At 43.2% G+C, this 27,942-nt stretch overlaps 1 protein-coding gene and 1 non-coding gene across 2 annotated transcripts; both read right to left on the reverse strand.

Annotated features, from left to right (window-relative positions):
• Nucleotides 1-96: 96 nt before the first annotated feature.
• On the reverse strand, nt 97-27,841 carry ARPC2 (actin related protein 2/3 complex subunit 2). The gene is made up of 11 exons (XM_070386846.1): nt 27,695-27,841; nt 27,400-27,481; nt 19,344-19,378; nt 18,009-18,121; nt 13,975-14,020; nt 11,438-11,624; nt 10,751-10,844; nt 5,165-5,291; nt 3,558-3,658; nt 3,149-3,249; nt 97-550 (listed from the first exon to the last, which is right to left on the reverse strand). The coding sequence occupies exons 2-11, from the start codon at nt 27,471-27,473 to the stop codon at nt 526-528; spliced, it is 903 nt and encodes a 300-aa protein (XP_070242947.1). The 5' UTR covers nt 27,474-27,481; nt 27,695-27,841; the 3' UTR covers nt 97-525.
• Nucleotides 24,487-24,623, reverse strand: LOC138985017 (small nucleolar RNA SNORA42/SNORA80 family). Its single transcript, XR_011462254.1, has one exon. It is a non-coding gene; the product is annotated as a small nucleolar RNA SNORA42/SNORA80 family (small nucleolar RNA).
• Nucleotides 27,842-27,942: the final 101 nt, after the last annotated feature.

Consider the following 27,942-nt stretch of genomic DNA (forward strand, 5'->3'; position numbering starts at 1 on the left):
TGCATGTTTGCAGGTTCAAGGGCAGTATTGATGTATCCTTCATCCCTCCTTTTTTTTTTTTGGACTCCCAGTCCAGAAACCAAGTGAATTCTCATGTAAGATAGAAAGATTTTCTTTATTAATGACCCCAACCGTATTTCTTTAGATACAGGAGTTTTGAACTCAAATACTTAGAGAAAACAAGTTAAGATTGCATTATCCTGCAACTCATTACCAGTAACATATTGCAAAGCAAAACAGCTTGGAAAAGAAGGGGCAGGAAAGGGGAGTGAGGGAGGGAAGATAAAGAAAAGGAATTAAGTTGATCAAGTGGAATTCTTTTTTTTCTTTTAATTCTTGGGAACCATGAAGTCCTTGCAAGCACAGCTCGTTTTTGCAGATTATTTTCCAAACGTGTACAAAATGGAACCAAAACGGAGAATCCCTTAAGAACCTGAAGAGGTGCAACATTAAAAGCTACGATTATCCAGTAGCAAGTGTTCCAGCCTTCAGTTGCCAGCCGCTTCCTCTTCCTGTTCCCAAGAGTTAGCGGGATGAAAACGTCTTCCCCCTTCAAAAGCAGAGATTAAGTGTGAAGGTTAGTTTCTGCTCACCTTCCCATCCACCCCATGGCTCTGCACTAGAGATGGGGTCAATGTTTCTCAAGCAGAGGTATTCGGGAACTCCAGGCAAGGGTTAAGGCCCAGCTTTCACAGAAACAACCCATCAGCTCTTTCTTCCTATTGAATACTTCAGGGTACCAAGTAATAAGCCCATGAGGACAGTAAATATACCAAGTTAGACAGGAGAATCACTGGCCCACAATTTCTGGATGGCCTAGATCTACCTGCCTTTTAGACTGGTCTCAACCCTCTTCTGAGTAAAAGAATTTGGGGTCCTCCTAACACAGCTTATACTTTTTCAGCCTAGCAGACAGCAGTTCCTTAAATCTTTCCTCATGGGGCCAGTGTGTCAGAAGAAGCAACCCTCCAAACTTTCCAAGTTTAAGCGTGTTTTGTGTTGTCATACGGTGACTACACTCAGTCACAAAACACTTGCCTCGCTTAAGGCTCCTGAGCTGGTGTGTCCTGTCCTACCCAGCATTCTAAAAAGGCCAACTTTGGGAATGGTTCCCAAAGATGGAGGGTACCTATCTGGCACGGAAGCCTGGTTGGAAGCTAGAGCAGAGGACTACGGGAACTAAGATTTTCCTCTCTGGAATGTCTTACCCTACCACAGATGAAGCTAAAATATTTGTTATCCATTCCCCAAATAGAAAGCTCAATTCTGGCAGAGCTCTGTGGGGTGCTGATGGCTGGCTTCTGATCACAGAAGGGTTGCCACCCTCCTTCATGCTGGTCCAGGTTCTAAGAACCCAGAGCAGAAGAGGGGTCCTGGCTTCTCCTGCTTAGCTTTGGGAACTCAATCTGGTTTTCAGGGTTCTTTACCTCCTGCTTCTCCTTTCTGGGACTCACCTCTGCCAAAGAGGGGTCACAGGATGGAAAAAGGAAAAGCTGCTCTCCCTAAGTTCCAGGAAGGAAGTTTATGGACGACTGGCTCATTTCAAGGACTCATCTTTTCTTAGTCCCCCATCAGGACAGGGAGTTGTTCCTGCCTTCCACTGCACCTGCTTTGCAGTAACCCCACACTCCAAGGCTGCCGAGCTGTGTGACGGAACCAGGGGAGAAGCCCTGTGGGGAGACACTGAGTAGTGGCTGCCTGGTGGGCGCTTCTCCTCAACGGACAGGCAGTTACAGGGCTGAAGGCGACAGAAGTTCCTGACTATTTATGACGCCCAGCCCCCCCGTTTGGTGGGCGACAGGCTGGCGGGTCAGGCTGCCTTCTGCTGTATTGGCTGCTGGCTCACCTCCTAGCCTCTACTGAATGGGGCCCTGAAAGTGGCACAAAATTGGCTGCCTCACATTCAGGGTCACCAAAATGGTGTGAGTGAGAGAAGCAAGCAGGGAAAGGAAAGGGAAACTTGTCAACTCCATGATGGAGGTATGAGTCTGCAGGGCAGCAAGAGCACGTGCCCCCCAGGACACACCTTCCCTGCCTCCCCACCTTTCGAGTTCTGCCCATTTTAGGCTGTGCCACAAAGCTGAAAAGTAGAAGGAATGATGCTGCCACTGTGTTGCCATGGCACGTGGGCACTTCTCTCTAAGCAGAGGATCCAGCTGTGGACTGAACACTCTGCTGGCTCTGGGCAGTGGGAAGAGCTATTCTAGAGAAAGGTCTTTGGTATCAATTTCCTAGTGAGACAGGCAGCCTCTCAAGTATAGAAGGCAGGGATGACTTACACTGCTCTGTATAAATGTCTGATGCTTCTGAGATTAAAAGCATTCTGCCCAGGCACCCGAGAGTCAGACCCTCTCTCATCTTTTAAATGGCAGCAAAAACTAGCTTGGTAGAAGGGGCCAAGGGAAGGAGCTGGAAGGCCTAGGCACAACATACCTATAGAAGGTTATCCCAAGAGTGTGGGGTGCTGGAAATGGCTGTGTGGGTTGTGGGGAGGCTTAGTTCACCTCAAGATGTTTAATTCAATGGGAACAAGTGATAGGAGACCAGCACCCATTACTCTACTTGGAGAACAGGATGGCCTAAACCTTACCAGAGGGGGTCCCAAGGTTTGGCATCTGACACAGAACCAAACCCCCAGGCCCTCGACCATGCTGCTCTACTGCGGACAGTGTCTTGCACCCTTTAGGGATCTCCTCATCATCTCTATCTCAGATAAAGTTGACCTCCTCTTTAGGCAAAATTCCTGCCAAGACTCGGACCAGGAAAAAGAATGCTTTGGAATAGTTCCAGGCCTATTTATGCAACTAAATGTCCTCAAGCAGATTATTCCATTTCTACAAGACATCATCAAGACAGTTAAGATAGGCTTCTCAACTCAGACCCAAAGAAAACATAGTTCATCTTGGTAAAAAGGTCTGTGTTTCTTTCTAGCAGCCACTCTCCTCGATCACAGAGATGTGGAAACAAGGAGGCCCATTCAGATGTGAAAACCTGTTTGTCCCATCTTTAGTCTGCCAGGCAGCTATAGGCGCCCCACTGCCCATCTCATCTGCAGCCACTGCCCAGACACCTGGGTCACCAACACCCATGACCTCCTTGGTAAGCTTAGGAGAGGAAGGCAGTCCTGTTGCAGGATGGTTCTACTCACGTGATTGTTTTCATTTCCTTTTTCTCGGCATCTGGGCGTGCACGGTTCAGCACCTTGAGGAAGTCGGATGTTTTTGCCCGCATACGTGTGTGAATATAGGCCTGGAGGCAAACACAATGGATACTGAAGCAGAGTCACGTTCCAGAAAGACAGCTTTGCTCTAAGTAGCGGAAATTATCAGAAAGGTCTGGGAACATCCACCCTGGGGTTGACATAGGGCTGTGCAAGGAAGCATATATTCATCTCTCTACTATGGAGTGAGAGAGATGGAAAAAGGCCATGATTCAAAGCGTCTAGAACCATCTCTGTAGAGTTCCTAGCAACAGCCTGGACCAGAGGGGACTTTATGCCATGAGCTCTGGCGGAGAGGATGGCCCGGAGCACCGATGCTGTGGCTGCTCTCACTCACCTTCGAGCACTTGATGTGGTAGTGCAGGTAGTCCCGGAACGTGTGGATCAGGTTGATGGTGTTGTCTCGAGCACTGGCGTTGGTGTGGCGAGGGAACAGCACTGGGTGGGGGCACAGACAGGGTGTCAAGGTCTAATTACACCAATGCCAAAGGGTGGAAAGACCAGCAGCCTACCGGCAGCTCCCATCTGGCCCTGCTTTGGGACGGTCACTTGTTTCATTAGGGTTTTCTGCCAGGGAGTGCAAATGGAGGAGACCATGGCCGAAAACCAGGGCTCCCTCGGCAAAGGGCTTGGTCCTGGCATTCATTCCGGGTCTGGATTCTCCGGCTGTGCACTGCGAAGTCTACTAGCTCCTGCTTCTCAGAAGTCCCTCTAGAAAATGACACAACTGGCTACCTGGGTAGACTCTGGAGCAATGGGGATTAGAGAACAAAGCCTGCCTGTTGTAGGCCCTTGGTGCCGAAGCAGAGTAAGCGTTCAGAGAAACTAGATCCAGAGAGGATCATGTAGTCTGTGGTGAATACCAAACAGGAAGGGAAAGAACCTGAGCACTCCTGAGGAGGAATGGCAAGATGAGTTGCTTTGGCTGGGGGCTGAGAAAAGCCCCTGCCACTGCCTGGCCCCATGAAGTCCTGAGCAGTCAGTCACTCAGCTTCACACCTGGGCAGACCTGCACGCCTCTCCCTCTGGCTCCTGGGAATCCCCTCTATCTTCTGCATCTACCCTACTCAGTGATCTCAGCATCAGCAAAGTCCTTGAGTATCAGGTTTTGTTGAAACAAAATGAAATGCCTCCTAAGAAAGGGTGGGACCACTGTGTGTCAACTTGCTCTCAAGAGAAAAGAGCGCCAGGCCAGGAGATAACTATACTGCAGAGGTCCCGAGATGCTAATGACTGTAAGTTCACCATCAGTTTATGTACCACAAAGAGAGACATTGCTAATTAAACTGTAACAGGCTGTCCCAACCTCAGAGAGAGTAACGTGCCCTCCCGCCAAAAAAACATGTAGACTAGACTTAAGGAAACCTGGTTAATCAACCCGCTTATCTCCAATAAACTGATGCATCTTCAGCACTCTGGTGACTTAAAGAACTTCAGAAAAGGGGACATTTTAGTGTTGTCAGGGTCAGTGTGTGTATGAGCTGCGATTCTAAACTGTCAGCTGTTATCAATGAACCAGATCACTAGGCTGAAGCAAACTGTGAGAGGGGTGGATATGAATCTTTCCAGAGGGAAAGTGGGTAACTGAATCTCGGCTAGAGCTCTGGTCTAATGAGCAAAAAAACCCAACAGGCGCCAAAGGACAGAGAACCCCAACCAGCTGCTACGCAGTGCTTAAGTGGCCCTAACCCCTCCTACTTCACACCAGGCTACCCTTTTTTTTTTTCCTGAGGATTTAGATAAAACAGGGAAAAAAGGAAAATGACTACTGTATAAAAATAAAAATAGCACATGACTTATATTAGTGCCCCATGACATGCCTCCTATAGTCATGGCACCGGCAACAGGAACACTCTGGCACACCTGCTTTTGCCACTCAGCCCCATTTCAACTGCAGTATGAACCCACCAAGGTATGCAAATGCAGCAACCCTGCCCAGCTCACCGAAGGTAATGTAGCCAATGTTGTCACCCACGGCGGCATCGGTATCTTTCAGCTCTAAGGGAGGTTCCCTGTGGCTGAAGAGGACCTGTGGGGCTGTGTGGCTGGCTCTGCGTCCTTCTTTGAACTCCTGCCAGGATGAAGCAAAAAGCAACCAGAAGAGAATCTGGTGTGAGACGAACAGCAAGAACAGCAACCTATGCTCTGGGGTTTGCCCTGTGGATGTGACCTCTGAGCCCTCTGACTGGCAGAGGCTAAAAATAAATGACACCTGATGTGAAATACTGGTCTTCCCTGGTAGCTCAGCTGGTAAAGAATCCACCTGCAATGCAGGTGGATTCGATTCCAGGCTCGGGAAGATCCCCTGGAGAAGGGATAGGCTACCCACTCCAGTACTCTTGGGCTTCCCTGGTGGCGCAGATGGTAAAGAATCCACCTGCAATGCAGGAGACCTGGGTTCAGTCCCTGGGTTGGGAAGATTCCCCTGGAGGAGGGCATGGCAACCCACTCCAGTATTCTTGCCTGGAGAATCCCCATGGACAGAGGAGCCCGGTGGGCTACAGTCCATGGGGTCGCAGAGGGTCAGACATGACTGAGCGACTCAGCACAGCACAACGTGAAATATTACCAGTGTTGGCTGCCATCAGTGCACTTCAGATTCAAAGAGGAGAGATCACAAAGTACTTAACAAGTCCGATCTTCAAAGAGCAGAGAAAAGCACTGTTAATCCTCTTCTTTTGTTTTGGAAAAATATGCATGATAAAATTACTTCTGAGGCTAAATAGACAACAAATTGCAAAGCACTGAGAGAACCAGATTACGTTCAGGATAAGGATGACAGTTTATTAGTTTCTTTTGATTTAATATGAAAGGAGGTTGTATTTTTCAGGAAATTTGATTAAGATATCAAGTGGAGCTCAAGTAAGAGCTCACCCTTGACAAAATGTATCCACCCTCAGCAAACTACAGAAAAATGCCTAAGGATGTCAAAACCAAGCCATTCTTCCCTGTCCTAACCCCCATGTCTCAAGCTTTCCCAATCCATACATTCCTGTATAAACAGGTAAGTGATACGAGGCATCCCCGTTTCAACTCAGATCCGTAATAACAGGACTGGACTTTTCAGCAATGCCAGTAAAACCTAGGGTTTAAACTCTCTGAAGGACAGAAGGATGGAATCAAAAGTTTTCCAAGGTCCCTGAGTTTTCTGAGAGTACTGAGAGCAAGTTATACAGCCCTTTAGTCTACAACGTTCTTTCTACTGCTGCCCAGATATAACACTCTCTCCAACAGCCTGGGCACAGCTAGTTGCTCTCCTGTGGGGGTTCCCATGGCTTTTCTGCAAACCTCTACTGTGATATTTCACTATTCATGAATGCATCTGGCTTCCCTACCAGGTTTTAAGCTCCTCAAGTCAAGGATTCTTTTATTCATCTCTGTATCTAGTCCTCTGCCCTTAAAAGAGACTGTCTAGCACAAGAATGAGAAAGAAAGTACCACTTCCCTAGCTGACAGTGTCAGCACACTGTATGAGAAGGAGCAGGGACTGCACTTCACCCGCAGCAGGAGGATACACACTGACGGGCAAGCCCTCAGCAGCAGATGTGTGAAGGAAGGATACTACCTGAGGAGGTCTAATGCCCAGTCGGGGAGCTCGTCTGTTTCACCCCCTGCCTCCTGAACTCCTTGTGTAGCTTCCAAAGGTTGGTGGGAAATAACATCACTGGGTTAGGTGGGCTCCCCTCTGAACTTTGATCCCCAAAGGAAAAATATCTGAAGAGGGAGGGAAGGATTCAAGATAATTCAAAACGAAAATCCTTAAAGCAAAGCTGCTGAAATTGCCCTCCTCTAGAAAATACCTTTCATTCTGCAACTGGGTTGGGACCTTCTCTAACTTCTATCAGTTTCTCTCTTTTAGCCCCCGGCGGGGAGAACAGATAAAAACTGCCTGCCAGCACTTTCTTGTGTTTCTTAAGTTTCTTGAACGCTCCAGTTCACTGGTACATGTGGCGTTCACAACCAGACGGAGTATCTGTAAACCCGTGGTGACCTGGCAGCATTTCTCAGTTTTGTACATGAAGAGTGATACATTTCGGAGTTGGTTAACAATGTCCTGACTCGGGGCTGTAATTCAGGCAATCTCCTGCCTTTGTTTCTCCTCGGTTTTTCTCTCTTACACAACACTTAAAAGCCAGTAAACCCACCAACCCAGCAGCTTTTTGCCTTAGAGTCTTTGTTACTTATGTATCAGCAATACTGCCTCTTTTTTCTTCCTTTTTCTCTCTTTGGGGCATCACAATATCATTTCTTTCTTCCATCAAAGCATAACTGACCACAGAAGCTCAGAATAAACCCAAATATATACAGAAATTAAGTATATGATAAAGGCAGCATCTTAAACCAGTAGTGTAGCTGCCACTGGGACAGGCAGTGGTCACTTAGAAAAAAAGATGGCTCCACTTTTCATATCATGCACCAAGAGAAACTACACATAAGTAGTAAGATTTACACATAAAATATGAAAGTATAAAAACACAAGGAAAATAATGCAGGTAGATTTCTTTACAACCTTTCAGTAGGGAAGGTGTTTCTAACTATGACTCAAAATCTAGAAGCCATAGAGGTTGATCAATTTCACTACATGAAAATAAAGTTCTACATGAGGGAAAACCAAACAACAAAAACAACCCAAGAAGTCTAATGACTAACTGGAAAAAAAGAAGTCTAATGACTAACTGGAAAAAAAAAATCTGCAACTCTTATCACAGAAAAAGGGCCAGTCTCCCAAGTACATGAAGAAACTGAGAAGATCAATAACCCAATAGAAAAATGGGTAGGGGCCATCAAGAGACATCTCACAAGAAAAGACAAAAAAAAAATTAGCCTTCAGCATTAAAAAAAAAAAGTTTGACCTTGTTCATAAGAGAAAGCAGACACCATTTTTAACCTGTCAGACTGGTAGAAATCCAAAAGTTCAACACCACTTTGGGAAAATGGACACTCATGCACTGGAGGTGGGAGGGAAATGGCATAACCTCTGTGGAGAAGGGGTTGGCAATGCTACTAAAATTATTCACTTTGCCTCAGGGTCCTCAGTTCAGGAAAATATCCCACAGGTATAATCCCACATGTATACAGGCAGCAAGGATCCTCAAAATGACATCTTCACTACTGCCTACGAGGAAAATTGTGTTTGTCTTGTCCCTGAACATATAGTAACCAGTGGCTTCCACTTAATTTCTCTTACCTACTGAACTAACTTAAAGATCTAGTAATACAAACAATTTTAGTTCACCAATCTCCGAAAGGGTAACTATTGCTTTTCACGTAATGAGTGTTGAAACGATAACATCTACCAGGTTTTCTCTGATGCTCACAGCTCATATGCCTTCAAAGCCGAGCACTAGCATATCCATAAGAGTGGGGAATGGCCCCTCCCTGTCTTTTTCCAAATGACAGCAATAAGCATCCCTCCAAGTCAGCCTGCCAAATGATAAGGGAGGGATGGCATCCTGACTAGGCTGGACGTGCATGTCGGCATGGGAAACGAGGACCCACAGCAGGCAGACAAGTGACCACGACCAGCCTCCCCGGTCACAGCATTCTAGGCTAGGCATCCACCATCCTCCTTTTCCCCAGAAATTTAAAATAACTAGGCCTAGGACAGTGCTTGATTTATTTTGGAGGGGAAAACCAGCAAAATAAGTCCACATTACTAAGGTCATTTCAAGTTAAATTACCACTGCCTCTGAGTCTAGAGAGGGAGGAAAGGCAGACGGCTTCCTGGGCATTGCCTTTTCACATGAGGCCAGGCCTGTCACTCACTGGAGACACTGCCGGTACAAAAATGCAGATGTTCTTTTCCCTTTTAGACAAGTGTCCCACCACATGGACTCTGAGGGAGAGTGTTTAAGTTCACATGCAAAAAAGAATACTCAAAATTCTTCTAAGGAACAAATCTCCAGTACACTCTCCAAGACAAGATCTGTTTAAAGTATAAAAATAAGTTAAGATGTTGTCTGGAATAAAATGGAAGAAGACTGGTAAAAAAACCAGCCAAATCTAAATATATACTTCATAGGTTTTAAAATTAGGTTGTCAGTCTGGATTTAGCCCAATTTCTGAGCTACTGCATTTAATTCCCCTGTCAATTCTGCATAAAAACACATGAAATGCCTGTCTGAGGTTTACATTTAGGACCTAAGACATACATATGTCTTAGGTATGTGCACAACCATACACTTTTGAAAGCTTAGTACTCTCAAATGCTGTGTCAATATTCCAATTTTTCTGCATGGGGACTAAAAAAATTAGTTTCTGATTAAATTAGCTTAACACAAAAAGCCACTACAGATGGTCAAATGGAGAATATCCCTTTTGAAGATTTCCCTAGCCACTCAGAATGCCTACACATAAAGTATTCTCACTATATTAAGCACAATTATTTTTCAACTCAACCTGGCAAAAGAGGTTCTGTCCTGGAATTCTTAAATTTCATTACCCTGCCAAAGAACAGAATGAACAAAGTTGTGTTTTGTTTTTTTTTTAAATTTAACTTCTGTACTAGACTTTGAATGCTGAGCTGTCTCATAAGAAACCAGCCAGGATACTTCACCAGTGAGAGCTCATGTCCTAAAGCCAGCAACTGGTTAGCAGACAGCATGACAAAGCCACAGTGGTTGTACTGTGTCAGACCCGAGTCCAACCACACCAGAAATCCAATTACAAAATGTTCTGCTAACCCCCACTACTCTTCTAGCGGATGAGCTGCTTCTGAGGGTGCTCCGTGGGGACCTCAGCCAAACTCAGGCCCATTCTCTTCACTGCCAGTTTGACAACTCTACACTATTAATGCATTACCTACCACCTAAGAATTTTCTCTAGACTCCATTCTGAAAAGACTTTAGGACTAATAAGCCAAGCCAACAGACCTTGCTAGAAGCTTTAAGAAAACTTAAGCGGGCAGGAAACAGGATCAAGCTTTAAATCAAAGACCCCATGGCAGGAAGCATGCTTCATATTCAGTCATTTTGTTACTATGTGCTATGCTTAGTTGCTTAGTCATGTCTGATTCTTTGTGACTCCCGTTCTGTAGCCCACCAGGCTCCTCTGTCCATGGGGATTCTCCAGTCAAGAATACTAGAGTGGGCTGCCACTCCAGGGGATCCTCTTTCAGGGGATCTTCCCAACTCAGGGATTGAACCCAGGTCTCCCACACTGCAGGTAGATTCGTTACTGTCTGAATCAACTCTAGTTCAGTCCTGCAAAAGGGCTAAAACCACTAAGGAAAAAAAAAAAATCAGTGAGTTTGATGGGGGACTGTTTAACTAAATCAAGTTTCAACATCAATAGGGCTGCCAGTTCTTATCTTTTTAAAAAAATATTGACTTATTTATTATTTAGCTGTGCTGGGTCTTAGTTGTGGCATGTGGGATCTAGCTCCCTGACCAGGGATCGAACCTGGGCCCCCTTGCATTGAGAGTGAGTAATCTTAGCCACTGCACCACAAGGGAAGTCTCTTTGATGCCAAGGTGTAAGTCACTAGGCCATGGTCCCCCTACTCTCTGCCCCAAGATGTCTGCTCCATACCTGCATGAACACCTTTCCAATGACCACATCGTCGTCATCCTTAAACACTGTGCTGAAGACTACTGTGACTCTGTCTTTTTTTGACTCAACATACCTGAGGGGAACAAAACTCACGAGTAAGTACAGAATCAGAACAGGGTTTTGCCAAGAACTTGATCTACAAGTGAAGCAGGAGGGTAAAGCCATCATAAACCTTTTAATTCATAATACAAGGTGTGCTAGTGAGACTGAATAATTATGGCCACGAAGTCAGTAGAATAAACGCAAACTTTACATGAGGCAAGAGATGAAAAGCACCCAAAGTGGACGTTATCAACTTGTCTATATGGTATGGAGTCCAGAGTTAGTTGATTCTCAGAACCCCACTTTAAAAAATATTTCTTAGAACCTATAGTTACCCTCTGCCTCCTGATTACTTAGCTAAATTACAGAAGGGGACTCAAAATGTTAGTGCCTTAAAGAAGTGCTAGATTCTCTTTTTATCTTTTTCCAACTTTCTGTAGATAAGGAGAAGTGGCCTTCTCCTTCGCCACACCATCTACATCCTGGGTTAAAGAATTTTATGAGAAAGACACTTTGGGGGGCTTCACACAATATAGTCTAAGGTCTGACTTAGCTGAATATCTTTTGGTAAGCACATGTGACAGCCACAACCAAGTTTTAGGACCAAATTCTCTCTATACTCACATGGTCTCATCATCCCTATAATGGATAACTGCCCTGTTCTCTCCTTCCTTGCCCTCTTCTTGGAACTGGAAGTATTTCTCAAAGACAGAGGCAAAACAGTTTCGTTTCAACATGCCAGCCTGATGCACGATGGAATCCTTGGATGCAGGCAGATTTTCAAGGTCGTATAGCAAAGAGACATTGTATCCTGGAGGAGGGGAAAAAACACCCAGTAGATATATTTAAAAAAAAAAAAAAGCTGGGTTCAAATGGCATTTTATTTTGTCTCAGTGTCCATACTTTTAACCTAAGGAGAATGCAATCCACTCCCATCTTCCTCAAAGGGCAAATGAAGTGAAATAAAAACCTTAATTCTTATAAAATTACTGTAAATACATATAGCTAATTAACAGATACCATGCAAAAATCTAAATCAGTATCAAAGATGACTGATTACAAATAAGGAATGGGAGGAAGTCATAATCCTGGAACTTTTAGAAATTTAATGTTCCAGACACAATCGTGAAAGCAGGCTGAATATGCTAACAACCTATTAATGAGTTTCATATTTTTCTCTGACGGTTTATCATGCCAAGTGCCAACATGGTGAGCAGCTTGGTTGCTTTTTGATAAAAAAATATACCTGCCTGCATGCCACTATAAGCCCTGGGAATGGAAATATGGCAAAAACCCAAAACGGAAAAAAAATCTGAATACACCTCAAAAGATTTATTTGTGTACACTGTAAAATTTTCCAAGTGTTTTAAAACATTTTACTTCATTTAATCGCCATATAAGTTGTATGAAATAGGCCAGATATAGTTTTTCTCACTTTAGAGGGAAAAAAAGGTTCAAAGAAGCCAAGTGCCTAGGATGCTTTATTATGTAATTGAATGACTTATACCTGCCCAAAAACCTGTAAATGATTTTGCAAAAATATCTGCCCATCACTGAGGATCATTTCATATTCTAAACAGATGATGGGAATAATTGTACCAGGAACTGTACAGACTACACATTTCTGAGTTTCTTAGACCTTTATACTTTGTTACCATTTAGTATTTTTCCAAGAGCATTCCTGAGGTCTGTTTTGTTGGATCTATCCTCACTGAGAGCATCAACTGGCTATCTAAATCTCTGTTCTAGACAGGGTTTAGCACATTCTTGGCACTCCAGTATTAAATAATATCAATCAGCCTTCCATTTTGGGTACCTGAAAACCAGATAAACAAATGGACCACAAGATTAGATTAAAAAAAAAGAAGAAGAAAATATTTAAAGCTGGGGTTTGTTAGTTTTAAGAAGCCAAATAAAACAAACTAAATAAAACTATAACTGAAGCCAGACTTCAGTATGGCTTCCAATATGATGAAGAAAACACGATGTGAAGAAAAGTAAAATCTAGTATGGCCAGCCGAGTTTTCCAAACTTGTCTAGATAAACCCATAGGAAAAATCCAGGTCACACTCTGCTTGTTCTGATAGATTTTAGGATCTGAGTGGTGACAAGCACAGCCAAGGGTTCCTTTATGCTTTTTCTGCTCTAGTTATTTTTCTTTCTGAAATTCCCCGATTCTTCTTAGAGCCTACACTGTTATTTATCTTTTGGCTTTTATTTCTGAGATATGTTTGTACCATCAATTTGGGGAATAATAAATTTCAGTATTCTTTATGGAGTACAAAGTTCTCATAGACAAACACTCCAAGTAACAAGTTACATTGGAAGGCACTTTTCTTTATTAGATACTTTGTTTCCAAAACAGCAGATAAGAGTCAAGGGAAGGTATTCTAATGAGCAGGTGAGGTGCCTTTTTTTTAAACTAACCACTGTTAAAAAGAGACAGATACACTTTCCTTTTTAGAAAGATTTAAGTCAAGGTACCAGTCATAGGATCTGAGTAATAAATATTACATTCAAGCAGTCTTACAACTTGGTCCTCACTATGGGGTCTGGCTATAGATGCCTCAGAATTCGAAACTACTACTTAATCATAGGGATAAAAATACTGTTCAGTTTTTTTCCTCTTTAAGCTTCCTTTAAAGCTGTGTAACATAGCTCTTCTAACCAAGGAAGCACAGATCACTGATTAGAAGAATGGATTACAGGGGCTGAAATTTCTATTTGAAAATGTGAAAATAGCTGTGAATATTCCTCTTCCTTCTCCAAATGTGCAGTGTACAAAGGTGTTACTGGGGGCTGGGAGGGAGAATCAATATTGGCTTAATCTTCTCAAAAGCCATGTTAATCACTACGGGCACACAAAGGTGGCCCTCTGGCTGAAACATTAACAAAGAGTCATTAGATCTTACCCAATAAATGTTACAAACAGCATCCATCAACTCTCTGTGTGACTACACCAAACGTGTATCCATTACTGGACAACGCAAAGCCCCTTAAAAGCTATGTTTATGGAGACAGCTGAAGTGGGACCTGAACTCATGCAGAAATACTCATAAATAAGTAACATTTAAACAAAATCCGTTGGCTAAAAAAGGCATGGCACAAACAGGACGAATCTCTTTCCAAGTCATTCCACAGCCATTCACATTACTACATACCTGATTCTGGATTTACCAAGTAACTTCCGTACACCCTCTTTAATAACTAGAAAATAGAAAAACAAGTATGTTATACAAATACATATCAACAAGTATGTTAATTCAAAGACCATGAGAATTTCATTATTTTCAAAGGACTGTGCATGCCAAGTTTTTCCTAAGCCAGCATTCTTCCTAACTTTCAAAAGGCGAATGGGAAATAGGATACAGGGAGCCAAGAAGATTTATCTGAGTTATCAAACAAATTACTCACAGAACTTCGATTAACTCCAAAAGGTTAGCACTTGGTCACCCCCTTTATATGGTCTGTTCTCCTCCAGATCTTATATTGCACATAATTACCCTTTTTTTCCTCCAAGGGAGTAAAAGAATGCCGAACTAAAGTGAGAATTGATCATGTTAGTTATCAACCAAATATAGGCCAAACCACTAACTCAGGTGAATGAAACAGTAAAACCAGAACTGTCAGGAACTGATTCTGGTTAGCCTGCTTATCTTGAATGCTTTAAAAAGCAACGGATAATTCAATCTTAGCCAGTTATTTATACTATGGGGGTCCACAGAAGGGTGTACTCTCTAAATGTTTTTTTCTCAAAACCAATCCTTACAGCTGGCTATTTTCCAGCTTTTTTTCCAGTAAATGATAAAACAAGAGTCCCTTTTACACCTTCTTATTTTTTCTCTGCCGGCATGATTGCTCTTCCTGGTAGGAACTGCTCTGAGGCTGACATGGTTTAAGAATCAGTCTTTTTATTTGGGAAGGAACAGTTCTGACTTAAATGTTATTGACACATTAAGCAGGAGAAAGGCAGTTATTTGGAGAGAGAGAAAAATTAAAGTCACTAGAATTCAATAACCTCTTGGTATTTAATAGTCTTTATTATGTTTTAGAGGCAAGACACAGACAGGTCTTATTATTTGTCTCATTAAAATCTTGAACTTAGGGAGGGAAGGAGTCAGCATTATTCCACAAGAAGGCAGAATTGAGGCCAATATATCAATACTAACCCCCAGTCGTATAACAGGCTGTGGGATTTTGTCTCTATGCATCCAATTTTTAACGGTGTCACCACAAATATACTAATAACGACCCTCTTGTATTTTCTGGAATACCAAAAAAAGAGGTACTCAAATCTAAGATAAGTTACCAAGTTAAAAGTGAACAAAAGCACAAACTTGCTTTAATTATAAGAGTGGTGTGTGTGTTTTGAAGAATCTCACTAGCCAGAGAAAAGCACTAAGGACACAGGCAGTACTAGAGTGGAGGCCCATTTAAGCAGGGCCACGTCTGGTCCGCTTCTGTCATCTCAGAGCCCAGCTCCAGCATCTGGGGACTCAGATAACAGATTGAGCAAACGTCAATGCTTTTCTTTTAATCTTAGTTTCAGTGTTCTCTCCAGGTTTTTAAAACACATACGATATACAAACCAGGAGCAAACCATTTATTTCATGTCCCATTTTAAAGAATTATCATATAGTACATTCTTTCTCCTCATTCTTAAATATTTTTTAGTACTCCACATATTTATTTAACCATTATCCTACAGCTGGAAGAAAGTCTCAACATGTAAAACCTGGACAGCAGGGTGGACTTCACAGCATGAATCAGTGATCACACTTGTTTATGTAAAGGCAAAGGGTAAGGAATGCCACATGTAGTTCCTATGTGGTGACACACACCCACTGTGAGGTATCTCTTACAGAAGAGGAGCTGAAGGGAGAGGTTCAAGGTCATAGAATCTACTGGTGGCACAGAGATTTGACTTTAGGTGTCCCATATACCACTTCTCCTAAATCATTTCAGGGCAAAAAAAGTAGCACCCATGTCCCATTAGTAATTTTAACTATCTGCAATTCTGTACTATGTGTATTTGGAGGAAGGGAAAATCAGATGCGGGAGAAACCACAGCTCCTAGTTTAGGTTCCAAGTTATTCAGTTTAAGCCCAAGATACTAAGTTAATATTCTGAGATCTAAGTGGTTCTTAGAACCAAAATTATACCAGGTTCAACTCCTCTGCTCCCTCCTCTTGGCAAAACCAGCCAACGCTTCCTAGTTCACGTCACTTGCACTTTTAACTGATTCACTTTGTGCCCCCTCTTCCAACCTGATACCAGGAAATCAGACCTTCCCACCTGGCAGCTGAGGCTTTCTGCTTTGAAAAAAGGCCTGTGACAAAGTAACAAGCTTCCTGTGGTTATCACACACTGGTTACTGTTTAACCAACGTAGGGAGCCATTTACCCTGCACTCTGCTGCAACACAGCCAATGTTACCTATTCCACCCACTTGAGTGGGCTGCTTCTCTGACCCTTGTGATAGCTACAAGAATAGCAATGTATTCTGGAGTTTCACTGTAAGGAAAGCAGACTGGAACAGAGATTTAAGAAATCTAGCTTAACACTTTCTCTCCCTCCCAAGGAGTGTTCTTACTGCACCGTCTTTAGAGAGGGGAAGGTCTAGGGGGAATAATCGCACAGGTTTTCAGTTATCTGTTCAAATGTTCAACATTTCAAAGAAATATTCTTTCTAGGTAGTTGTCTTCTACTTCATTAAAGCAGGGCCACCTTAACTGCCATTTATTTCCTCTTGATCTTCATCTGGTAAAGAGTTAGCCGGTCTCACTTACATTAGTAATCTTTCAAATGCGTTCAAAGACTTAAGTCTTTCTCCTGAGGCTCTTTCTTTTCAGGTAAAATAACCCTGAATGCAAATTCTCTAAACCATTCTTCTTCTCTTGAACTTGAGGCAAAATCAGAGGTTTTAGCTGTTCCTTTGAACTTCCAGGGCAAACCAATTGCATATGAAGAAGTAAGGGAAGTGACTGTGTATGGCTCTTGATATCTGGCTTGGTTAACATTAATTTTAGTTTTTAGTATCAAGATTTTGATCATATGCTTTTGTTAAACAGCTCTTTCATCACATGAATTTTAAATAAGTTAAAAGCTACTACTCTCAGTAGCATTGAAACATATACACTACTACATATAAAATAGACAGCCAATGGGAATTTGCTGTATGACTCAGGGAACACAAAATGGGGCTCTGCAACAACGCAGAAGGGTGGGAAGGGGTAGGGGGTGGGAGGGAGGTTCAAGAGGGGACATATGTATACCTACGGCTGATTCATGCTCAGGTATGGCAGAAACCAACACAATACTGTAATTATCATTCAATTAAAAATACATAAACTTAAAAAAAATAACAAACTACTATTACTCTCAATCAGAAAGAAAATAGAAATGGCTGTATCTTCATTTACCACATTAAGGAGAACCTACTCTGTTCAAACTAGAAGATACTTGAAAACTGATTCAGGAACTGAGTCATACTTCCTGCTTTGAGACCCAACCACAACGTGCACACACTAGTGTAATAACATTTTCTTTCTTCCATAAATGGCTCTCCCCAGAGCAAATACAGTTCAACAGGAACCAAATCTATTGAAAGAAGCCAGTGAATAAAGCATGGCCACCAAGAGTTTCTGAACACATGGACACCCTTTCTTATTTCCCCTAAGGTAGTCGTAAGGAACAAGAGATACAGAGGCCAGTTCTAAAGAGCATTAAATTAAAAAGTGTAAAGGGCAGATTTGTTCCTAAATTTCTAGAATAAGAAATTAAGCCTGTAAACTTGAAACAGACTAGAGGTTATATACCTGCTTCACAATGTAACAGAAATAGAACTGAATCCATCTCAGTCTTGCCATAGCTATTTTTGTATTGGTCAAGGAAAAGTATTCCTTGCTACATTTTTTGAGAACTAAATCTGTTTTTGTTTTCACTGGTTAGAGAACATCTTTATTTCTTCAGTGTAAAAAGCAGTCAAGCAGAGAACCAAAACCCGTTCTGAGAAACACCCTTCTTTACGACTAATGGAAATGAAGTCAAGAGCCCCTGGTTAGGTGAGCAAGCCATCCAGAGTGGCCAGTGCCAGCGTGGATGACTCAGTGCCGTGGATCTTCCAGGAGTGGCAAATTGCCAGGAAAAGGTGAGGAGGAAACAAGACTCCCAAGGAAAAGTGATGTGGAACTTACCTCATCAGCACCATGTGCCTGAAGTTCCTTGTAGAATTTCAAAGAAATACTGACCATCACTTTTGTTTTATCTCCATTAGGATTTGAAATATGATAGAGGACTCCATCAAAATCTGCCAGGAGAGGCAAATAATCTTGCTTAACTTGGGAATAGGGAGTAACATCTCAAAGTGCCTGCCTACCTGTTGCAGGGCACAAGGAAGTCTCCCTTACAAGTAGGCATGTAAGTAAAATGACGTTCATTTAAAATCCATGTGGAAAATCAGTAGAAACACTGAGATCAGAATTATTGAGTACTCATCTCTTTTCTCTAAAACTACCAAGCTATTTTTACTTTAATCATCACTTTATGCTGAAAGAATTTAACAAACAAACCTTTATTGCAATGTATCTGAAACATGTATAAAAATATAATATACAACGAACCCCTATTCTCATCATGGCTTCAACAATTAATCAACATATAGCCAACCTTGTTTTCACTTAGACACAGCCCTTCCCAATGATTTATTCTGAAGCAAATCCTACACATCACGTCACTTCACCTACAAATATTTCAGAATACATGTCTAAAAAAAAACATAACCCCAATTCCACTGTCATGCCTAAATTAAAAAAAAAATTAAATGTCCAGTCAAGCACTGAAATATTATCTCAAGAATTAAAAAAAAATTATTGTTGTCTTATTTGAATTAGGATTCACACAAGGCTCACACAGTGTTTTTGGCTAGCTCTTAAGTTCTTGAAACCTGGGGCTGAGTGTCATTACTTTAGGGAGCTCTGGCACTGCTAGTTAGCAGGAGGGGAAGAGGATGGTGCCTGGCCTCCAAGTCAGAGCTCTTCAGAGCTGCAAAAAGTTTTCCAAGATCACCTGGTCAAGCATTCCCATTTTATTAATAAACAGCGTGACCAACGGCCTCAAAGTTCACAGAGCAAGTGAGTAGTGTCAATACCCAATTCTTTCTAGGGAAAAGAAAGCAGTAACCTTTCTCTCTGACTTGTTGAACAAGTCTCGATTATATTTCTAATTCCCTACTCCTCTAAATGCTAGGCAAACTAAGACGATGACTAAAGATAATAACACAATATTTTCAAATTTAAAAAACCTTAGTTTGTACCACAAAATTAAACCCAAACTTCTAAGATATCAGCAGGCAACTTTATATAGCTCACTAAATCCATGAATAATGATCTAAAATAAAAGCCAGGAAAAAAAAAAAAATCTGACAATCAAGATAGGAGCCCAAACGTCAAAAAAGCTTATTTTAGGAACAATTTTCTTTTCTATTTTTTATGTTGTGCCTTCTCTTAATAGGTGAGATAAAGGATACTTACCTGCAAATGTTACTTCTACAGCTTCTGGTTTGTTTCTGCAAAATGAAATAAAAGTCCTTTAGTTAGCTAACTATATTACTGGGACTTCCCTGGTGGTCCAGTGGTTAAGACTCCATGCTTCCAATGCAGGGGGCACAGGTTCAAACCTTGGTCAGGGAACTAAGATCCTGAGTGCTGTGCAACACAGCCAAGAAAAGGGTAATGACATTGCTGCCTGCCTTCAGGGAGACTTGCAAAAGGCTCCTGAGCTTTAGTTAAGATCAGACAACCTTGATCCAGGTACACAATTCATTTTTTTATGCACCTGAATCTCTGCTTACTAATGGTGGAAGACTGAGGAAGGACAGATAAAAGCTTGTTTTGCAGCTCGAATCTCTGCTATGGTTGGTGCTCATCTTCAATTCTTAACTCCTTAAGACCATGATAGACACATTTGTATATAGACCCACAAAATGCCCTCTTTTGCTTGCACTCTCAGCAGGAAAACTGCTAAACAGAGAGCAGAACCGTTTAAATTTACGTAAAGTGAAAGGATGAGTTCAGGCCACAGAATGATGCAGTCCTATTCCATTTCAAAGACAATCTGTAAGTCTTCCTACACTGTGTTTCCCTCTCCCTTTCATCACCTAAGTACTCACACCATTCTCCTTTGTGAAGCCCTCTTTGGTTCTCCTCTAGTTTTGTTTTTTTTTGAGGGGGAGGTGGTTGTTTTTAAATTTCAGTGTTGCACTTTCATACAAAGTATAGCACAAAGTAACAGAGCAAAATCACTGAGAACAGTCAAGACACCTGTTTTCCAACTTTAGCCTTTTCAAGATCATGTTTTCAGACAAATTAATGCCTGCATCCCTTCATTTTCTCACCTACTCATCTTTAAAATGCGAGAACACAAATGATCCTACCTACTTTACACAACTGCTAAAGATAAAACAAGAGAACAGACACGGAAGAACTTTTCCTGGGAGGCACTGATGGACTACGACTTTCAATGTGATTCCCAGCTGAGCCTGGTACATGGACTTCTGTTTGATAAATGCTGCTGAGTTATTAACCCAGAAAGCATGACATATATCCAGTTAAAAACACTAATGGTCAATTAACCTCCAGTGAAAAGCTACTTCAAATGCTTTCCTCACTTCTCCTCAAAACCCAATGGTAGGAAACCAATGAAGACTCCATAGTTTTATTAGCTAACACCCTGTAACTCAAATGATTCCACTTTGTTTTATGGGCCAGCAGACACGATATACACACTTTCACATTTATTCTTGCCTAACTTGCTCAAGACCTCACCATCAAATGTGTATCTCTTTTACTATCTCCGCTCCCTCATCTGCAGAAGGAACCAAGACTGAGCTGCCCTCCAGAGTTGCTGGGAAATAACGGAATAAATAACATGGTTTATGACTGTTAAAACACTGCTGCAAAGCTAAACCATACCTCTCAAGGAAACTGGCTTCTATTAAACATATGTTAGCCCCATTGTAAAATCAACCTATACAAATCACATACTGAGTTCCACCCTGCTTCTTCAAAGCCATCCATACGTGACTTAGGAAAAGTACTTTGGGTGTCTGAGAATCGAAGCATCAAGTGCGTTTATGGACAAGCAGTGAGTTCAGGATATGATGAAAAGAACTAGATAAAAATTTAATGGACAAGCAGTGAGTTCAGGATACGATGGAAAGAACTGGATAAAAATTAAAAGTTGTTTCTGATTTTTCATTTGTAACTGTAGTTTGGTGACTAAGGCGAGGAATGACCAACCACCATTTCTCACTTCTAGAAAAAACAACAGCAAAGGAAGAAGTAGAAACATTAATCTATGGCTCATTTGAACGAAACATTAAGAGGCTGCACAACGGGAGGAAGCACTGAAACACACTTTCCTGAGGAAGGCTGGCTGTGCCAAAGAGGCAGGGTGGAGGCTTATAAAAGCCCATGTTGTATCACTTAGGAGGAGGCTGGTTTTTTTTTTAACCTTTAGGCTTTAAGTCGGCCACAGAAGGACTGAGTTCCTCACTTTCTCACTTCATCAACTGACCAAAAAAAGATCAACTGTAGATAAAAAACCTTAGGGTTCCAACATTTTGACTCTGAAATTTTGCATTTCTCTAGGTCATAAAGTTCCCTGAGCACTGATCCCCTCTGGGAGAAGTTGCTAAGATCTATACCAAGTGGTTTGCTGCCTGACTTGGGAATATTTGTCAAATCATTGTCATTAATATTTTAGTTTGCTATTTATGGCTGCACAGAGGTTGCAGAGAAGACAGGCAGGCTGTTGAGGAGAGCACTGGGCTGAAGGAGTCCTCCTGAGAAGTCACTTAGGGGTTAGGCTTCTGTCTAACTCTGTCCCCAACAAGGGGACTGCGATGAGTGGGAAATATACCATGACAGGGCCATGGCTCAAGTCCAAGACCAAGTGTTTTGTGGTTTAAAAATCATGGGGCTATTGGGGAATAAAGGGCTTCCCTGGTGGCTCAGCTAGTAAAGCATCTGCCTGCAATGCAGGAGACCACATGTAGCACAGGAGACTGGTGTTTGATTCCTGTGTCTGGAAGATCCCCTCAAGTAGGAAATGGCAACTCACTCCAGTATTCTTGCCTGGAAAATCCCATGGACAGAAGAGCCTGTACGTTACAGTCCGTGGAGTCTCAAGAGTCAGACATGACTTAGCGACTAAACCACAAGCAACCACAGACAGGAATAAGATTGGTCTGGGAGCAAGTGTACTCTTAACTGGCCAAAAGAATGTCACTCAGTCGTGTGGGACTCTTTGGGACCCCATGGAATGTAGCCCATTAGACTCCTCTGTCTGTTGAATTCTCCAGGCAAGAATACTGGAGTGGGTTGCCATGCCCTTCTCCAGGGGATCTTCCCAACCCAGGCATCGAACCTGGGTCTCCTGGATTGGAGGCAGATTCTTTACTATCTGAGCTACCACAGAAGCCCCTAGGCCAAAAGGGCAAATAGTTGTCTCAGGCAGTGAGAGTAAATTAATCACAGAAAAAGCATGTCTTTCAGAGCTGACTCTCTACCTCAGGTTCTGCCGCTTACTGTAGCCACAACAATGATACTCATCGGCAAGCCAAAGGTTCCTTTTCTAGAAAATGGAGATTAAAAGCCTCTACCACACAAAGCTGCTGTGAGGACTGAGAAGCTATATACATGGCAGTTTCCCAACAAAGGTCTTATGACTCAGCTACAGATACGCTGAGATAACGATCCCACAGCCCTTAGGGCAGCCCAGTGGCAGATCTCCAGGCTAGACCACTCACCCAGATGTGACATACCATAACAAGGTCAGGAATCACCAGGGAAGGGTGCCTACACAATGCTGAATCCATCTACTCCCTCAGTAACTCCCAAGAGCCCCAGTTTTGTCAATTGTAAATCACAGCTGCTATCTGTAACCCAGGCACATTCTGAAATGGAAGGAAACCATGTCAAACAATCGGGAATTGGTCAGCAAAACAAGGAGAAACAGAACCATATTAGTGTCAGACTGCTGCAATATCTGGAATCCTACAGTAAGCCAGGTGGCTAAGTCCTCAGGGTTACTGACAGGACAGCACAAGACACTAAAATATACTCAATTCATTCAGATGGGTTTCAAGAGCCATTCTTAAATTCCTTCAGAAAAAATTTCTTCCTCTCCTTTTTCTAAAGAAGTTTGTAAAATGTCACTAAAGAACTCCTGGCAACTGTTATTATCCAATCCTCTTTTCTCATTAAGGATTTTGGAGTTTTTACTCCTGAACACATCCAGTTCCTTGTTGTGCATTTATGTCCCTCTTCTAGTTACTGTTTCTATGAGCTGAATTAGAGGAATTATTGAATTCTGCTCATTATCTCATCATAAAGTTTTTGATTAATCTCCTTTAAGTCCTCTCTAAGGCTCCCATCATCCTTTTGAGCAAAGCCTACAAAAATGGATCATATTAGGTAAGAGGTGGTCCTACTCTCTTAAGGCATGTCTCAAAACAACAGGGTCTAAACGCTGATTCACACAATGTCAGAAGAAGGATAAACTCCTAAAAAACTAAGAACTATTCTATTTGGCTTCATCAAAAGTGTACTAAGCTGACTATACTACACAGTAAGAATTCTGGGGAAACAAAGATGATAGAACCATGGACCCTGCCACTCAGAGGCGCAGGTTTGGTACACACAAAAGGAACACAGTGCTGGGCCTCATGCCCAGAGTAGTTCCAAGGCAGCCAGAGTGGGTAGCAGTGTGTGACTACAGTGACCGGTAAAAAGACCAACCAGATCATCTCAGCAAGTCAGCCACTACATCCAGTTTCTTCTAAATGCTTAAACAATGTCCTAATTCCAAATCACTTCTCAGCAGTCTGTCTCCCTGAGGACATATGCAGCATATTTGGGAATGAGAAGGTATCAGCAAGATTTAATTTATTCCTCGCTCAAATTTCTCCTCCCACAGTCCTCGCCCACCCCAACTGGCACGGCTTGCCTACTGAGCTTCACTCCCCCTCACAGAAGCACAGCTCCTCACAATATGCACAGCTGTGGCAAGGAGCCAGTACGCACTTAAAATCAACAGCAATTCGCATCTGACAGCATTTCCTCAATTTTGCACTCCAGACTAGAGTGAAGTTGACAAGCCTAGCTTTGGAGGCTATGAAGGTTCTTGGTGTGTATACAGTAACAAAAGAATTAAATTAAACTGCCAGAGTACTTTTTTAATTGGGAGCCTAAGTAAGAATTCCTAAATGCTTGGGAAAAAAAAAACCAAAAAAGTGTTGACAAGACCTGCACATGAGGTTATCTGCAGTGTTGTGCACAGCTTCTTAATCAGTGACAGTCTCTCAGTTTGGAGGCTGTTGAGAAAACAAGTTACCAATAATTATCATTTTGTGGGGATACAGGAATCATTTCAATAAGCCACCTTCCCAGGAGTGTGGTGGGAAAAAAAAGAAGTAATTTGCCTGGAATGGCTCTCAGGCTTTGTCAAAACTGCCTCCAAGTTAAAAGGTTTTCATGACCAAATATATTCTTAAGCAATTTATGACAGAACTGCTTTACTTGAAGGAAATATAGACTTTTCGAAGGATGTCACAGGCAAGAAGACACAGCAAGATAACCTGAGAGGCATCATTTTTTTTTCTTTCTTGTTTCACATTGTACAACCCCCTTCAGTGCTCACAGCCCACAAGTAAGGAGGCTGGGCAATGGTTCGAGGCTGCAATTTACTCTGGCATGGGTACACTATGAGAGGTCCACAGAGGAGGACCTGCCATAAATCCATTACCATGCTCCAAGAGGCATCACTTAAAATAAGATCAACTTCAAAAGGAAAATTACTGTGTTCTGAAACATATACCGCAAAACTATTTTTAAGACTACTTCATGTTCACGTTTTCAGTAGCTGCAACAGGGCTGTCCAAGGGGACTTTCTGCAATAATGGAAATGTCCTACATCTGGCTGCCCACCATTTGGCTGCTTCTAACCACGTGTGGCAACTGAGTCCCAGAACTGTGGCTAGTGTGACTGGGTAGCTTTATTATTTTAATTCACTTTTTTATTTCAACCTGACTAGCCACACGTAGTTAACTGCCTATTACCAGGCATTGTGGAGCTGGAGGTTTCACTCTGGGGAAGGCTGCACAGAACCTCATTTCCCCAACTGGGAAAAGCAGGGCGGAGCTGACCTCTCCCAGCAGGTTCCCACAATGGCCAAGCCTTTCCAATCTCAAAGGTTTCTCCTTAGAGCTACTGCCTTTCTTTAATCTTTCTCTGATCTCCACCCCAAAATGTGTCCCCCCTTAGGTCCTCTGTAATGCTGCCATACTCTTAGAAAGGTCCCCCTTTCCTGTTCCTGTTTGGGGCTGAGCACTGAGAGAACCCTGTAAATGTTCATGATTATCACACTAGTTATTATTCTCTAAAAGTTCTGGCTAGGCATGCACCTTGATAAGTAGTTAACTACTTGATAAATACTTAAATGCTTTACTGCTGCCTCACCTTACTAGTATGCCTAGAAACTTCTAGGCTTCTTCTAGGTGTTTCATTTGCAATCCCAGGAAAACCCTACCTGTTAGGTTAAATATCATGGTCTCTTTTCAAGGTGATTTTCAGCAGAGTATGTTCTGAGTCAACTAACTTAAAGTCACATCTCAACTGGAAGACAGGCCAGAAAAAAAAAAAAAAAAATTTGCTGCCATGCCCTAAGATTCAACATTGCTACAACATATACTTTGTAAAAAAAAAAAAAAAAGTGGAGAAGTTCTAAATTATGCCTTCCAGACTTGTGTGACTACTTACTCCCAGCTGAAATAGTTAGGAGCTCTTTTTAAGAGTAATGTTCTAAAAGGAAAAGAGCTGAAGCTATGAATAATGGGCTACATTTCAGAGTCACAAGTTATTAATAAACAAGCAGATGTGAACGTACTCCTACACTACAAGGCAGGCTTCCACTTGAAATGCACAGGATTTATCTTGTAGATCAGCTTATAACCACCCAGGTCTCATTTTTCGCTAGTCTAAACTTGAGAATTCACTTGAGATAAGCTGTGAAAATGCAGAAGTTCATTTAACTTCCTCCTATGTGCTACACTGCTCAAAAAAGTACACAGCAATCACCCAAAATAAGCCACTAAGCTGATTCGCTTGAACATTTAAAATGCAAAGGAACTGGTAAGTGAGGCGGAAGACAAGAAGCAAGTCAGCCTAAAATACAAGCAACTGCAGCCCCTGGCAGGAAACAGTCACTACTGCTCACTGTGTTACTTCAAGGAAAGCTGTGCTTTGTACTACAGATAAAACCCGTGGCCTTATAAAAGAGATAGGAGACAATATATTCAGTTTAAGAGGCAGGTAGTAAGTATTTTTTTTTAATGCCTCCAAGCCACAAGTTCATTATGTCCACTTAGAAATTCCCTCTACCAATCTTCTCCCATCGGTGGCCTTCCAAGCACTTACTTTATTATTAGTTCCCAGTTCACCAGAAACGGTTTGCACTATTTCCTCAACTGTGTAACCAAGATGTGAAGTTCCCATCCTCACACATGGGGAAATGAGGCAAAGGGACTAGCCACAAGCCATCAAAAATTAGAAGTTAAAACCGATTCTTTGGTTCATGTATTAAATTTTATATTAGAAAAGCAAAGCAGCTTTGGGGGAGGAGGTCGTCTTCTATTGATTCTTGTGTCTGACTCCGAAGGCTGCCTTAGAAACGTCCTAAAGCCCACTTTTAAAAAGGCCAATGGTTAACAAACAGGTCTTATCTGAGAACTTTATTATAGACTCTGGAGGCTTTTAAGTGCGTATCTGGGCCGGAATGACTACAGAAGAAATCACAGACCCAGGGTACGGTACAAAGATTTAAAAGATAACCAGATAGAGGACAGTGAGTGGGGAAAAAAGAATCAGGACCTCAGAAGAGCGGTAAGAAAGGAGTGTGGATATGGGGGGGCCTATTAACTTTGCTCGAGAAATGTAACAAAATGATCAGTCTCTCTAACAGTAGGGTTCAGGGAAGTAAAACTAGAGAGATCAACGGGTTTTCCGGCAGCAAGGCAGGACCTGCCTTCAGTCTTCTGCTCCTTTAGACGAGAAGATGGGGGTGGGGAGCGAGAAGACGGGTGGTGAATCTGGGCCTGGCACCTTCTTTCTTCCTCCAGTGCTGGGAATTCCTGAAAACTCCTTCCAACCGAATCCCAAATAGGCTTTCTTTGGGTTCTGAACAATGACGGGGAATACAGAGGGAAGTGGTCCCCAGCTTGCTCCAGAGGGCAATGGGATCCTCCAGCGGAGAGTTCCGGCTCCCCTCACGTCCCACAGGTCTCCTGACCTTTGGCACGCGCACTCCTGTCCACTCACTGCTTCCGCATCCCTCCTCTGAGCCTCTCCCCACGCATCTCTGCCCTTCACCCCACCGCGCCCAATCACCTCCCGCGTCTAACCCCGCCGGGGCAGTCCCCACACCCGCCCAGGTCTCCCACCTCCCTCCTCTGGGTCTGGAGGACTGAACGATCATTAGGGGTCAACTCGGCCTCCCCCGCCACCCACCGGCCCCAGGCGCGCGCTCACCCGGCGGCCGCGTTCTCGAACTTGAGCGCGAGCGTCTCCTCGATGATGCGGTTGTTCACCTCCAGCAGGATCATGGCGGCGGCTGCCCCGGACAGGGGAAGGAGAAACAAGGGCGGGTGAGGGTGGGTAAGGGAGGAAAGGACAGAGGGAGCGGCCCTGCTGCCCCTTGAGGAGGGGGGCTGGGTGGGGTAGGAGGTTAGGGAAGAAGGGGAAAGGGACCGGGGTGGGAGAAGGGGAAAACCTGCGCGCTGCCCGCGCACGCACTGACTGTGGAGACACCCCTCACCCGACCGACCTGGCCCCTGAAGCCTGAACCCGCCTGCCGAGCCGCCGCCGCCGCCGCCGCCGCCGCCGCCTGCCGCCTCACCGACAAGCCTGGTCCCCGCCCAGCCCCCGGCTCTAGCCGGCCACTTCCGCTCTCACACCCACTTCCGCTCGCCGCCCGGACGCGCGGCCCCGCGGCGCCATTTCCGCTCCGACCCCTCGTGCACGCGCACGCAATCGCGCCGGGCAGGGGGCGGGGTGGAGGTGTAGTGGGTGGTG

The sequence above is a fragment of the Bos mutus genome, chromosome 2 (genome assembly GCF_027580195.1).
Source record: "Bos mutus isolate GX-2022 chromosome 2, NWIPB_WYAK_1.1, whole genome shotgun sequence".
NCBI lineage: Eukaryota > Metazoa > Chordata > Mammalia > Artiodactyla > Bovidae > Bos > Bos mutus.

Bases quoted from the DNA above. Each gene is read 5' to 3' on its own strand.
- ARPC2 (XM_070386846.1), bottom strand. From the start codon at position 27,473: ATGATCCTGCTGGAGGTGAACAACCGCATCATCGAGGAGACGCTCGCG. The intron at 19,379-27,399 runs GTGAGCGCGCGC...TTCATTTTGCAG, and splicing joins TTCGAGAACGCGGCCGCCGG to AAACAAACCAGAAGCTGTAG. The intron at 18,122-19,343 runs GTAAGTATCCTT...CTCTCCTGGCAG, and splicing joins TGTAGAAGTAACATTTGCAG to ATTTTGATGGAGTCCTCTAT.